The sequence below is a fragment of the Protopterus annectens genome, chromosome 6.part1 (assembly GCF_019279795.1).
Source record: "Protopterus annectens isolate FY-2018-M chromosome 6.part1, PAN1.0, whole genome shotgun sequence".
NCBI classification, from domain to species: Eukaryota; Metazoa; Chordata; order Ceratodontiformes; family Protopteridae; genus Protopterus; species Protopterus annectens.
The window spans coordinates 555,214,801-555,229,308 of NC_056738.1; the positions used below are offsets into that span (position 1 = coordinate 555,214,801).

The 14,508-nt window shown below is 34.3% G+C and overlaps 1 protein-coding gene across 5 annotated transcripts in view; it reads right to left on the reverse strand.

The window, feature by feature from the left end:
* The window catches only part of LOC122805673 (neurexin-2-beta-like), a 1,444,051-nt gene that overhangs the window by 215,231 nt on the left and 1,214,312 nt on the right, over nt 1-14,508 (reverse strand). For 3 of the 5 annotated variants that reach the window (XM_044076001.1, XM_044075998.1, XM_044076000.1), the window contains exon 4: nt 8,024-8,113. The exons of the other annotated variants lie outside the window; for them this stretch is intronic. In XM_044076001.1, the coding sequence (XP_043931936.1) occupies nt 8,024-8,113 (90 nt within the window). The remainder of the gene's footprint in view (nt 1-8,023; nt 8,114-14,508) is intronic. 5 annotated transcript variants of the gene reach the window in all.

The window sequence follows — 14,508 nt, forward strand, 5'->3', positions numbered from 1 at the left end:
AGGAATAAAGAGGTGAAATATGTTTAAGAGGCAGGTTTGATTACTAGCTATCTGTTGTCATTAAGGAGCAGGCAAAGGGGAGACATTTCTAAAAGGGAGAAAATATCAGCAAAGACACAAAACACAATGACTGCAGCAGAATCTGGGAGAAACATCATTTCTTTCCTTTACTGCCGTTATAAAACATCCAGATGACAAAATGCTGTTAAAGGGACCTTCAGTTTTTTCCAAATCTCTATAAATAAGGTTAAATCCATTTAAAAATAGAAATTAAGACTTAAAATGAATTACACATATCTTATTAACCAAACATTTTAACCCTCTGAGTTTATTAGATTTTCTTTTAGTTCTTATGATAAAGAAGATAAGACAACGCATTTACAACTTTGCATCCATATACTTAAATTAAATTTAGTCATTGTGTAACCCAATTTTTAAAGTGTGTTAAGTTAAAGCATTCAAAACATATTTATCCCTTTTTATGTATGACAATGTCATATGGTAATGCAGATATATTCGGAGATTGAGCATATTTTGTGTGTTCAGTTATATTCATACCATAGACTAAACAAGTTCATGATCTCTGCAGTTATCAGATATCATTGAAAATGGAGAAGCAGAATGAATGGCTACCTGTTGAAGACACTTGTCATTCTTGGTATAATGCTCCTATACTTTATATCTGATTCGCTATTCATTCAGAGATGCATATTCCTTTCTCATTGGCCTTTCTGGAGATATTTTTATATTCATAAATTCATTATCCCTTCACTCAGTTCTACAACTATTTAGGATTTGTGCCATAGAAAATTTCTTGTACTTTTATCTTAATATAAATGTGTTCATCCTTCAGACCCATTTTATCATGATTCTAAAATTTGATTCCATGGATTAAGAGTCTAGATCACATGTGCTAGAAATATTTTTGCATATCTCACACCACAGCCTGTTTGCTACTAGTTCCTATTCTATTAATAACAAATAGAAGGTATGCTAACAACATTAAGATGAGCTAAACATATAGGTTCATAGGTAAGTATAAGGTTAGCTGCCCTTGTGGGCTATTTTAAGCTTACAAAGTTTCCCTTTTTATGCTTGAATTAACCTATCCAGTTTGGTTATAGATTGACCTTACCCATCCTATTGTTGGAAATTATATACTTCCTCTAATGAGAGTAGCTATGATCAGTCCATAGATAATTTGATATAATGAGAAAGATTCCAAAAGTGCCAGAGAATGTTTATTTAGTAGCACACTAGCGATCTGTCTAAACAAGCAGACCATGTACAGACGGGAACAGCTGAATACTTCACATCTGACAGTGGATTTACATTAGAGAAGAATTCTTCCAATGGCTGATTTGGCAGATATGAGTATGGACCAGTTTCTAAGTCCTCATGCAGGGCATTTAGGCCATAACAAAAATGCCTCGATTCCTTGGGTAAGAAGGTACATTTTTTGGACAGCACAAAAATTAAGATTACAATTGTGTACAAAGATGTGACAATTTGGAAAATGTGCACTCACTATCTCAGCTGAGTTTGCGGTTCAGAAAGTACAAGATTAAGGCTAAAAGCTGTTAACAAGCTGCTTCTTCTGCTCCACGCTTTGAGTCCTCCAGCAGACAGTGTGACTCTGAACATGCTAGTAAATCAGATAGTGCTCTGGGGGATTGAGAAAATGGCAACAACTGTACTCTAGATATAAAGATCAAAAGATAAACAAACTATAATTCTTCTGAAACTGAGCTGGTTGTATGATCAAGAATTTAAGTTCATGAGTGTCGGCAGTGGTGCAGTGGTTAGGATTGTCACCTCACAGCAAGACATTCTTTGGTTTGATTCTCGGCTGGAGTGTCTTCTGTGCGGAGTCTGCATGTCCTCTCTGCAGTCAAGTGAGTATTAAAGACATGCAGTAGGTGCATGTGTGTGTGTGTGTGTGTGTGTGTGTGTGTGTGTGTGTGTGTGTGTGGTGGGTGTGTGTGTGTGTCTACCTTCTGTGAAGGTTGGGCACCAGGCTGGCAACTCGACACCATAAAAACCCCACTGCCAATCAACCTCTGAGCTATTGATCCACAGTGGTGACCCCTAAAGAGAGAAGCTGAAAGACATTGCTATACTTCATAGAACTGAGCCTGAGTCTGACAAGCACAGCTTGCATACCTTGTGAATCTGACAATGACAAATCACTATGCCCTATACCAAATCACGTGTGCAAACAGATGTGCATCTAATAGGTTTTAAACACTCTGCAAAAGAAATTTCTGATAGACATATTGATCACAGGTCACACTGGTCAGATACAAACATCGGAAGGTTATTCAACCTCTGAATCCAGATTTGAAGAAGAGAATCTCATGTTATTCATGTTCTTAGGCAATGAGTGTGTCACCAGCTTAGAGGACATGTGTGTGTGTGTGTGTGTGTGTGTGTGTGTGTGTGTGTGTGTGTGTGTGTGTGTGTGTGTGTGTGTGTGTGTGTGTGTGTGTGTGTGTGTGTGTGTGGTGTGTGTGTGTGTGTGTGTGTGTGTGTGTGTGTGCATGTGTCTGTGTGTGTGCGCAGGTACGCGCGCGTTCATGTGTTTGTTTATATATGTGCAGGTGTGATAATGTATGTTCACCTGCTTACGTACATTTTCTTTGCTGTAATACCCTAAGTGGCACTTTCCTGTTTTTCCTAATTGTCTGGAGTGCTGCACATTTGAAGATCATATCTAGTGTAGTTTTAACCTAACAATGTTTAAATTATATATGTCCCATTCATCTCGGTGAGCTTTTTGCACTGGAAATGCCACCATGTGCTGAATCCTTTTTGATGGCATTGATTGCATCTTTTTACTCTTTGTAATGTCTAAGCCATGTCTAAACACATGCAACTCATCTATTCACAAAGACTGAGCTGGTTAGAAAAACGTTCACATGAAGACTGCTCAGATACATTTAACCAGGGGCAAATGGTGACACTAAGAAATGCAGAGACATACACTTAACAGAATGAGTTAGACCTTTTCTTCTAAAATAAATATATGAAAAAGAACTTGCTGCTCCAGAAAGTACTAAGGAAAGTTTTCTTCTGCATGAAAGATGAGAAAGAAAAAGTGCTATATTTTATGAGTGCCTGCAATCATCTGTCACGTTTATAGTTTGAAATGTGTACCTTAAACTAAGTAATGAAAAGAAACACATTTTTATGCAGTTGGTATTTGAAAGAAAGTCTCTGTTGATGAGTGCATACCTGCTACAAAAATCAAACAACTACTACAACAGTTGTCAACAAATAATTTTAGTGATTAGTAGTGTTAAAAATGATATCCTAATATTCAAAACTTGGGGTATAAGCATAAGCCATTTCCTGTGTACCATCTCATGTATACAATAGTATAGGTCTATTATGATATAGACCATTCTTTTCAAAAAGTGTGTAGTGTGCAAAGAGACTAATACTTCAATTAAAAAATATTTACAGATCATGAGAGAGATGCTCCAACCCTTTGAATGTCTGCTGTAATAATTTCTTGAGTTTCCTGCTGTATTGATATTATTTTGAAAACCATCTCCCTATTTTAAGGTTACCTCAATCTCTCTTTGCATAGGACAGTCCCTGTTTGTGTAGTCATGTCCTGTTATAAAAAAAGACAAACTTTCTAAAGTTTTAGGAAAAGCAATATTTTTTAACTTTCTTCTTACTTTTGCATAATACATTTATTGATTATCTGGAGCATCTTGATGTGATACAAAACAATATAAACGATTCAAATTCTGCAATACTGAACCTATATTTTAGCAAAACTTAACGTTTTTTCTACTACATTGACTGTGGGTATGGTTTGCCCTACAAAATCATACACTTCTGTGAAAAATGTCATAATGCAGGAAAGTGAAAATGTAAAATGTGTAGTTTTAAATATTAATTAATGTATTACATAGTATTACTCTTGCACCAGTATTTCATGATTAGGAATGGAAAATGAATACTCATATTTGTACAGCTTTTGGAAGAATCAGACAAAATGAGCTACACAGCAGGTGTTCTGTATTACAAAGCTGTTTCTCCTAGTGAGCTAAATGATATCAGAGACACTGTGTTAGATGGCTGAGTCCTTAAACTGGGTAATGCTTCTGTCACATTTCTGTTCAGTAATCATGTGCCATGGTACTAAATAACTCTAACAACAGTCAGGATAAAGGAAATCTATTTTTATCCTTTTTATTTCTATTACTGTTATTTGGTAATACTACTAATGCTTCAGATATTAGCAGCTCCCTTGGTTCACATTAAATAATTGCTACTACTATACTATATTACCTTTAAGATGCATTTGCACTAGATGTCATTACAATCAATTGTTTTTTTTTATAATCCTGAAGTAGATGAAAGGCTGTTTTACAAACATGACAAAACAGGAACCTATTCTTTAGGTTGCTGCCTGTAACTCAGAGATAGGCTGACATGGTGCCTTGCAAAAACCCTGCCTAGCTATCCTTTGCCATGGCTTACAGCAATATACTAGGCATGGCATGATTAAGTAGTAGGACTTTTAATGCTGGGCTATAAAATGCTAACATTATTCTTGCTTCTTTACTTTTACTATAGCTCCAAATGTTCCATATGTTCTTTATTTGATCTGACAGAAGCAAGGGGTCTTCCACTTCTTCCAGTGAGCCACTCAATATAAATAATTAAAGTGGCATCTTTACTTTGATATTCAATCTGGACTATACAGTTACACTCTCAACAGACATGACATATGTCTATATACCTACCCTTTAACTAAAAGCAAAGAAATAATTAGGATGAAGCCTAAATTCACATATCTGAACTTCAAAAAAAGTGAAATGTAGCAATATAAACAAGCAAGAAAAAAAATAATTGTACTGCTGTACTCTGAGGTGGAAGGGAACACTCATTCTTGTGATATTCTATATAAATGGTAGCCACCTGGGAAATGGAATATGCATCTTCAAGTCTGTAGGTAATTTAACCCTTTCAGTACTGTGAAGTCAAAAGTTCTCCTGCTGCAACATTTTACCAGCTTAACTGCGAAGCATTTAGCAAACAATTTCTACAGGCAAGCTTAATTCCATTTTTCTTATTTTTGATGATTTGCAGAAGTATCAGTGAAGTCTGTTTCAGCTGAACTCAGAAAAAATTACCACCAGTAATCAAAGGGTTAAACATGGTAGTGTTATATTTTCCATCTGTCTAAGAGCATACAAATTTCCAATAACTCTTCTGTGGCAACCATATTCATATTCAGAAAAACATGATAAGTTAAATATCATAGGACATGTTATTTTTGCATATGTGACAAACTCAGGAATCAAAGAGAAATGCACTGGTAACCTTTCTCATTATGATCTATTCATTCTTCAAACTTCTTTTTACAGTTAGGAAGACATTTAAGTGGGCTTGGAGGTGACCCTTACATGTTTGGCACAGATAACATGTTAAATAGCACACAGTACTCAAAGGGTTAAAATAACAGCCAGGTAATAGATATAGCATATACAGATATGTTTATCATTTTATTTCAGTCCCTTTAACTTTTAAGAAATTCATTATAAGCATTAACATAGCATTTAAAACTTAACATCATTTATAAAGAGTCTAAAGTTTAACAAAAGTCAGCTAGCACTTAGTTAGTTATGGCTGGGTTATCATTCTTAAATATTAGGCATTTTATTAAATGTTTATATTAAAGTTAATTTCTCCTTACTTATTAACATTAATGGTACAGTGTCTTCCATTCAGTAAAGGCTGAATATTCATTGGACCGCAAAATGACAATTTAGACATCAGGATAGTCAAAATATATGCTGCTCCTTGCTCAAATGGTAAACGACATTCCCACCCTGGAAAAATCCCTGCATCAATGAGTTTGTTAAACAGAGAAGGATCATGATTACACTTTCACATGAGAAGTTGACTCTGACTTGGAAAGAGAGCATCATTCTTCTGGGAGCAAAAACAAAATATCATGCTATGAGTTTTAAATAACTGTGCTGGGAGAATCTAAAGTGTTTATTTAACTCAAGGTCTAAATTGGAATAGGTTGAGAACTCTTATATCATTAGAAGTGCATGCTGTGAGCTACAAAATCTGCTTTACATTATTTCCATAAAATTAAAATTTACTTTGCAATAAATAGTTCCTCTTTTCTTTCCTATTATTTATTTCCAATATCAAAATAATCGAATGTTGGAAGATAAATTAGTAACTCTTACATCAGCATCACATATTAGTGTTTTAATTTGTTGATGACAAGCTGGTAAATGTCACTATATCTCACTTATTTAATAACATTTCAAAGCTAATATTTAGTTTTGTGTAAGTGTCCTTCCTACTGGCAACTTCTATTCTTTTTTGGGTATGTTCCATACCTTATCATGTTTGCTTGTTGGGGCTCATCTCTGGTTCTCCAGTGAAATGATACAGGAAAAACTGTATGTTGGAACCAGAGCAGCAGATCTTTCTTGACGACCAGTGATGCATCTTGGGAGCAGTGGGAAGCTGCACTGATGGTGTCATTGAGAAAGCCAAATAGTTAATCTGTCCAAATATCATCAGTGTTACAGACAACTAATTAATTATATCACATTGATGTGTAATGGGAAAGTAGCAGAGAAGACTCTTATGCCATCTGTAGGACAGAGCGATGTCTATTACTGTGTTAACTGAAAGTTTCAAAATGGCATCACCACAATATGAACATTTGGAAGAAAGGGTCATAGTACAAATAGTCCAAATCAACCAACCTTCCAAACTCATTTAATACGCTTGTTAAATGTAATAGTTTCACTGAGGAATGGGAAAGAATATATGGGTAAGGTGACGTAAGGTAGGAGCAATCTCAAAATACTAAACCGTATAGTTTCACTTTTCCAGAAAATGTCAGATGTAGGATGCTGAAATGAGTGCCAATAAAAAAGTGGAAACTAAGAAATTAGAATAAAAGTTGTCTTGCTTGTTGCTTGAAAATATTAAGCTTGTGACATTTAAATAATTAGTTTACAAATATATACTGCACTGATAAAATAAGCATAAATACTGTTAAGATATACTCATATGCAACACTTGATCCTATACTGTTGTGTAATAAAATAAAGTAAATCGCACAAAGTATATTATTTCTTAAGATGTGTAACCATAGCCAAGGATATCAATTTTATGAAAAATGTGAGCAGTTAATTCAGTACTAATCATAAACATATAAAACAATTCTGATTGGACTTTATGAATCACTCAATATTCAGTTCAGTAAATGGGTTAGAAATTTGTTCCTTGATACTGATATCTGCAGTCAAGGAAAATAACGGCACATCCCAGCCAGAAGGAAGTATGTTATGAATATAAGCTTGTATGGTATTTTGGATGGAGGTCAGAACTAAATATTTAATGCAAACAGAGTAGTTACTGAGCAAAAATAGTGCAAATTTAGATGCCAAAGTCTTAAGCAGATAAGGAGATGCAAGGATCATTAAATCAGAAACGTTATAGCATACAAAATGATAATATTGTAAAAAGAGCTCAGGGTCATTGACCCCTGTTGGTTTCGTGAGTAAAAAAAGCATTCAGAAATCTTTTAACATCCTGATAATGTGTTATTTTGTTTAAATACCACAGGAGAATTTATAAGGACTACAGAAATATCCTACACACATATGACATCATCGTAAATACCTACGCAAGTTAAGAGTTACAAAGTAAGTAAATTGAATATTTATCAATATGTTAAACTCAAACAGAAGTCAATACATCAAAAAGGCGAAACAGACACTTAACTAGGCTGCAGCCATATTTGGCATTTGTCTAAAAGTGCTATGGAAGTGAAACTTCTCATGTGAAAGCAGAAGTAAAAAGCTTGCTGATCCTTCAGGAATTTTATTTGTTTATTATTATTTCTTTTTGTTAAAACTCCCCACATTATTTGGTTTCTGTTTGGAAGAGGACACCGTACCTTTAATTCATTTTAGTGGAATTAATTAAATTAATTAGTTAATTAATTAATTATTCATTGGATTACCTTTGTCGAGTAGCCACTCATCTACTACTCGACCGAGTCGATATGGAATTCTCTGTCTAGCAATCGCCAGCCGTTCGTTATCATAGTTTCCTTTAAAAAGTTTAGAGAAATATTTCAGATGTTAAAATCTGGAAGGTCAAAGTCACAGGTTAATACTTTAGGATATAAGGTCAACTGTTTAATTAGGTAGTAACCTCTCTGGTTAATATATAAGTAAATATGTCTAGCTATATCTGTCACTCTAGTTGAATTCATTTTGACAGTTTAGAAATATTAGTACATAGCTTTAGTAGTTACATAGGTTTAGCCAATTTTATACTCAAGAAATAAATGTTCTTATGTTAAAAGGATTTATAAATAGTTTAGGTAGAATAATGAATTCTACAGCAGGTTTTAAACTGAAATTATTTTCAGCTGTTTTGTTTAGAATGTTATTTTCACATGTTTATACCTCTCAAAAAAAAAAAAAAAAAAAAAAAACAGTTTTCATGTTAGCACCTGTAATTAAGAGTTGCATAGTTACCAAACACAAAGCTGTAAATACATTTCAACTTTTTCACCTGAATTCCTTTTCCTTCAACATGTTTACAAGTCTTGCAACATCAAAAAAATTAATCACTTCCTTTTGTGACACTGATGACATCATCTTTGAAAGTAACATATAAGAATTTCATTTATATCTTTCACTTGAGTTTTAGAAAACCAAATGCATAGTGTATTTATTAAATGCTACTAAGTGCATCACCAAGCAGCACCAAAAACATGCACACATATAAAAGTGCTCTTTAATATGACATCATATTCTTATGGAAATATGGAAATATTAGTATGGAAATTAGCATAACGGAATCAGTTTTAATACTCAAATGCTTTACATTGTGAATCCAGCTTATGAGAAATAAAAGTGAAAAAGACATTGCACAACTCTGACAAAATCTAAAAAGTCTTCTAGTTACAATTTTGATGACATGACGAGACAAGAAATGATTTTGTCTGGCTGACCATTACAGACATTGTTGCATTCTAGTAATTCAGGCAAACACTGGATTCTGGCTGTAAAGCTTACACATGTAATGGGCAACCTTTTTTTCTGACAATTAAATGCAGTGTGCAATTTTGTCTCAATTATAGTAGAAGAATGCATGTCACTGTCTTACTTTATGGCCATGATACCTGTGTTCGGTATTATAAACTGTATAGAACAATCAAAAACTAAGAGAGATATGCCAAACTAGAACTATCACTTGTGTCTTGCACTACAATGCCGTTTGACTCTAGATTATAAGTACAACCCCTGACAATTGTTTTTGATTCTGTTTTATAAATGTACTCACTGTCAGATCAGTTAGAACATGTATACTGTTTATGTTTACAGAGAATGGAGTAAACATTTAGACACAATCTGCCCTTTATTACTGACCCACTTCAGTTTGGAAAATCTGGCAAGTAATGGGGTCAGCAATATGACTAGAAGCAGTAAAGTAAAGTGCTCAGGTTAGACATTTAAATTTTTTACTGCATGGATAACGTTATACCTTATGATGAGACACTGATGAAGCTTTCTTCTTCCATTTTGTATAGAACACCGAAAAATTTAATGCACAACTCTTAAATTTAATTTTATGAGTTTCTAATGAACTCTGGAAAAGTGCAAAGCAACAAATATGGTAGATATTTGTTTAGTGATACCTAGACCAGGCAGTACAAAGAGATCATTTTGGAAAAGCATAGAAAGTATGTAAATGGGCGGATTAATCCACCACTCTAGATAAAGGAAAATGAAGAAAACTGCTTAAATTTCTTCAAAGCTGATCATGTCGTGGGAAACATAAAAAAAGTCCAAGAATTCTTCATGTTATGGTAGTATGTGTGTGTGTGTGTGTGTGTGTGTGTGTGTGTGTGTGTGTGTGTGTGTGTGTGTGTGTGTGAAAGTATATAACTTCAAATTAAATTACAATAGTGAAGAAATACAGATGAATAACACTGAAAGTAACAGGAAATTCTAGAATTTTCACAACAGTTCAAGGACATGACTTTAATACAAATGTTCATCCATTTACTAAAAGCTGATATCATTATTTTTTGAAAACACTCTTCACAGTCTGATCCACTGTACCATATTCCCTTAAAGGCAAAATAGCAGAAAACAATTTTTCATTTAATAAGTGACATACGCGTTTAAGCAATGTGTGAAGTACAATTTGAGTACATTATATTACTTCAAATCATGTGGAAATTAACACGCAGTAAGTGATATTTTAATTAGCATGTTTAGAAAGCTATGCACTTTGCTAGCTTAACTAGTAGATACTTAATCACAGTAAATTCCACCATGTAGAAAGGAGAACATACATTACCACTAGTACATTTTCACAATGCTGCAAAATGTTACTGGAGACTTGCTGAATTAAATTAAAAATATTTCTACATTTGTAGGACTGAATAGAGCAGTATATGTTTTAATTTATCAACAATCCATAATAAAGAGGGCAGTAACATTCTTTAGATGAGCCAGAGTATGTCAGTTTCTGCTGTGATGGTTTTGTTTTGATTAAGATAACAGAATGACATGACATACTAAACCATACCATACCGTATCAGACCATACGATTCATTGCCATACCATACCATACCACACCACACCATACCATACCGCACATACCACACAAAACTACAGCATTCCATAGATACAATATCTTATCATACCACACCATACCATATCGTACCATACCATACCATACCACACCATACCATACCACATCACAGCATAGCAAAGTAATGGAACAAAGCTCCAAAAATGTATTCTAAAAGCTTAACATCATCATCTACATGAGTATTTTCATTTCCATATGTCTCTATAAAAAAGTTTAAATGAATCTAGAGATCAGCTCATTTCGTTATTCCACAGGGAGATCAAGCATGATGCCATCCTGGGTAGAAATCCGTTAATGCTGCAGCTCTCTCTTATTCTGAAGTCTCACATTCTATTCCTATAATTGTATCTTAGGAATTACTTCTTGTGAAGTTTAGCAACAGTAGAATTATAGGTTGGGCTGCCTTGGTGGTGCAGCAGTTAGCATTGTCAACTCACAGCAAGAGGTTCACTAGTTCAATCCTCAGCTGGGGTGCCTTCTGTGCGGAGTCTGCTTGTCCTCCCTGTGGTCACGTGGGTTTCCTCCAGGTGCTCCAGTTTCCTCCCACATCCCAAAGACATGCTGTAGGTGGACTAGACACTCTAAATTGGCCTTAGGCATGAATGCGTGCATGTGTGTGCCTTCCGTGGAAGGTTGGGCGCTGGGCTGGCAACTTGGCACCATAAAACTCTACTGCCAATCATGAGCAGACAGGTGATCCACTGTAGCAACCCCTAACCAGGAAAAAGTCGAAAGAAGAAGAAGAAGAAGAAAGTATTATAGGTTAAATCTGGATTCCTTATATCAAGCTACCTGAATATACACAGAGAATTTGATGTAATCTTTATAGCTTTAAACACTTAATTTTACACATGAAGCTCCTTTAAACATTCTCCAAGTGTTCCCCCTACTGATTTTTATAGAGTAACAAATCACTGCACCCATACTCCAGTGGTGTCCTTAATGGTGTCATTATGCTAGTTTCATTGAAGGTATGTGCTGTTAATAGTATACAGTGTTTGAACCTTGTTAGCAAATAAAATTCATATAGTAAGTAAACTAAGCTGGCTGTTTGTTATAATAATTGAATACTTATAAACATTGATATGCCTAAGAGTGACCATGTCTAAAACAGATGTGTTTTCACATTTTGTGTTCCCAAAGTATAAAGTATTGACTTTGTTTTTTTTTCCATTTTAGAAACTAAGAGGATTTGATGTGTCATTTCAGTTCATTTATGAGGTCTCATTATTAAGATTATTCTGTAGTTTATTGCATATATTTAAATCATCTACATATATAAACAGTATAACTGCAGAACTAACTTTGAAACAAGAAATTCTGAATAAGGTCCATATACATCATTGCTAACCCAGTTAACAAATACAAATAAAATAAATTAAATCAAACTGTGTAAAGCAAAAATAATAAGGCCTGACATAGAATATTTCCCTGTGTTTATTCAACAGTCAAATGACTTATAGTTTACAGATTTTTTCAAGGATGAAAACCATAACTTGAAAACATATACAAATGTATAACAAAAATTCCATGCAGGGGGTAAGCTCCCACACTAAGTTATATAGAACAACTCCACAGTCAGAGTGCAGCAAGAGTAAACTAGAGAATAACACTGAACTTATACTACCTGAAACATGCCCAGACCAACAAACTGGTTGAACAAAACAATTTAAAATTCTGGATGAAAGCTAGTAGACAGACTTACACCGAGTCTTGTGCAATGTGTTTTCTAAAGGGGGTCAGTTTTAACAACTCCAGGCAAATCATTATATATCAGTCCCAAGAACGTAACTGCTCGTGTAAGTAAGCACTATCTGTCCATCCATCCTAAACCCCTTCTTCCCATTTTTGTACATGAGATTCGGGTGTCACTTTAAAAGTGGCAATTATATAGGCTGGGCGTTTATTCCAAAAGTTGAAATGTATATATAGGCTGGATGTTTATTCCAAAGTTGAAATTTTCTGTACAGGAACAAATGAGGTCATTAATATTTTGTTTACTTATTGGAAATCTTGCAAACTGTTTAAGAGATTTGGTACTGAGGTGAATAACAAAGGATTTTAGACAAAATGGAGAAAGTCCATAGTTCCTGAATCCTATGCATGCCTGAAGATTACAGTTCTCCAGGACTGTAATATACATTAGGGGGATGTCACATGTTTAAATATGTAATATTAAATCATTATCATTACAAACAGGAAGACAACTAGAACATTCTCTTAAGAGTCACATCAATTTCAAAATTTAGAACATTCAGTCCAAACTGTTGAAATGCTGCATTGTATTTAAACATTGTACATGAAAAAGATTTAATGCATTGTATAATATATACTATAGGTAAATTCATGAACACTGACAGCCACACAGTGGGGTTGGTAAGCATGATGACGCAGTAAAGCCAACTGTACAAAGGGTAAGACATTTATGTAAATATCTAGTATGTTTATCTACTGGGTCTCATTATAAAAATAGTATGGTAATCTGTGGCCACACGTTTATTCTGAGAGCTTATTATAGCATAGTTTTATTCAATGATATGATCTGTATAACTTGTTAAGTTCTACCATCATTATGTTAATGTAATGCTACTTTCTCATAGAGTTCTGATGTGAAAGAAGTTGAATGGTGCATCACAGTTCTAAAATAACTTTACTCATGCAATGCAACTCAAAAGTACCCAGTAATCTAAGAAATGAATTACAAATAAAAAAACAATTCACAGGACATAGTTTATTTCCATTTCTGCAGAACATGGAAAACATTTCTACCAGTAAATCATTGTCCATTATTACCACAGTTTTTCTTTTTACAAAGTAAACAAAAATTGCCTTGCAGGAATACATCCTGTGAAACATAACCACCAGTCTGTATTCCTTTAGTATGAAATCAAGACTCATGCTTGCCTTTATTATAGATATAAAACACTTGCTCAAGCATCCATTTTGAGCATCAGAAATCACCATAAATCCCATTAGATAGTAAGCTTTTTACAGAAGTTCATTGAAGCAGGGATTTTCTGTGATATAAAATACTCAATAGTCTATTTTGAGTATCAGAAATCACCATATATACCTATAGGTAGTCATCAGTTCACGTATGTGCACTTGAGTGGGGATTTCCTGGCTTCCAAGATAGCTTTTCTCTCAGTCAACAATTAACAAGCTTCTTAATCAGCCTACCTGCAAATAATCACCTGCAGTTATTAGCTCTTCTTAGCATAACTTGGATTTTTCAGTGAGGATGATGTCTGAGACAGACCTTTTTCTTTTTTTTTAATTATTGATTAATGCAGTGCAAAATATTTTACACCCATCTTGCAAATTTTGTTTCTGTTGTACAAAGTAATCTAAAATGGAAGATATTTCCTGGAAAATACTTCAACTATGTAAATGTGTTTAGCAAAAGCTATCTCACAAGGTCAACATCATCCTAAAGTATATGAGGATATGTGTAAGCGCACAGAGATTTTGGAAAGTGCTGATGTGGGCTTCCAACATGAGTGGTGTATAACAGTAAAAGACAACCACACCAAAAAATGTTCATATCTTGATCTTTTTTTACAGTGCTAATGTCTTCACATCACTCTAACTGTTCTTCAGTATTTTCCAATTTATTGTACCCCAAACACTCCCAGAGGGGGACTGACATACCAAGTAATTTTGTTGTGCAGTCAGGGCTTTTACCTTCCTGATGTAATTTTGTGAGAAAACAAAGTGTACTCTAGTGAGAACAGAACATTAGTTGTAGTAAGCACTCTCCACTGACTTGCAATGACTGCACTTTGGTATCTCGCTTTTTATTTTTGTATAGCAATAGAATCAGTTTGTCTT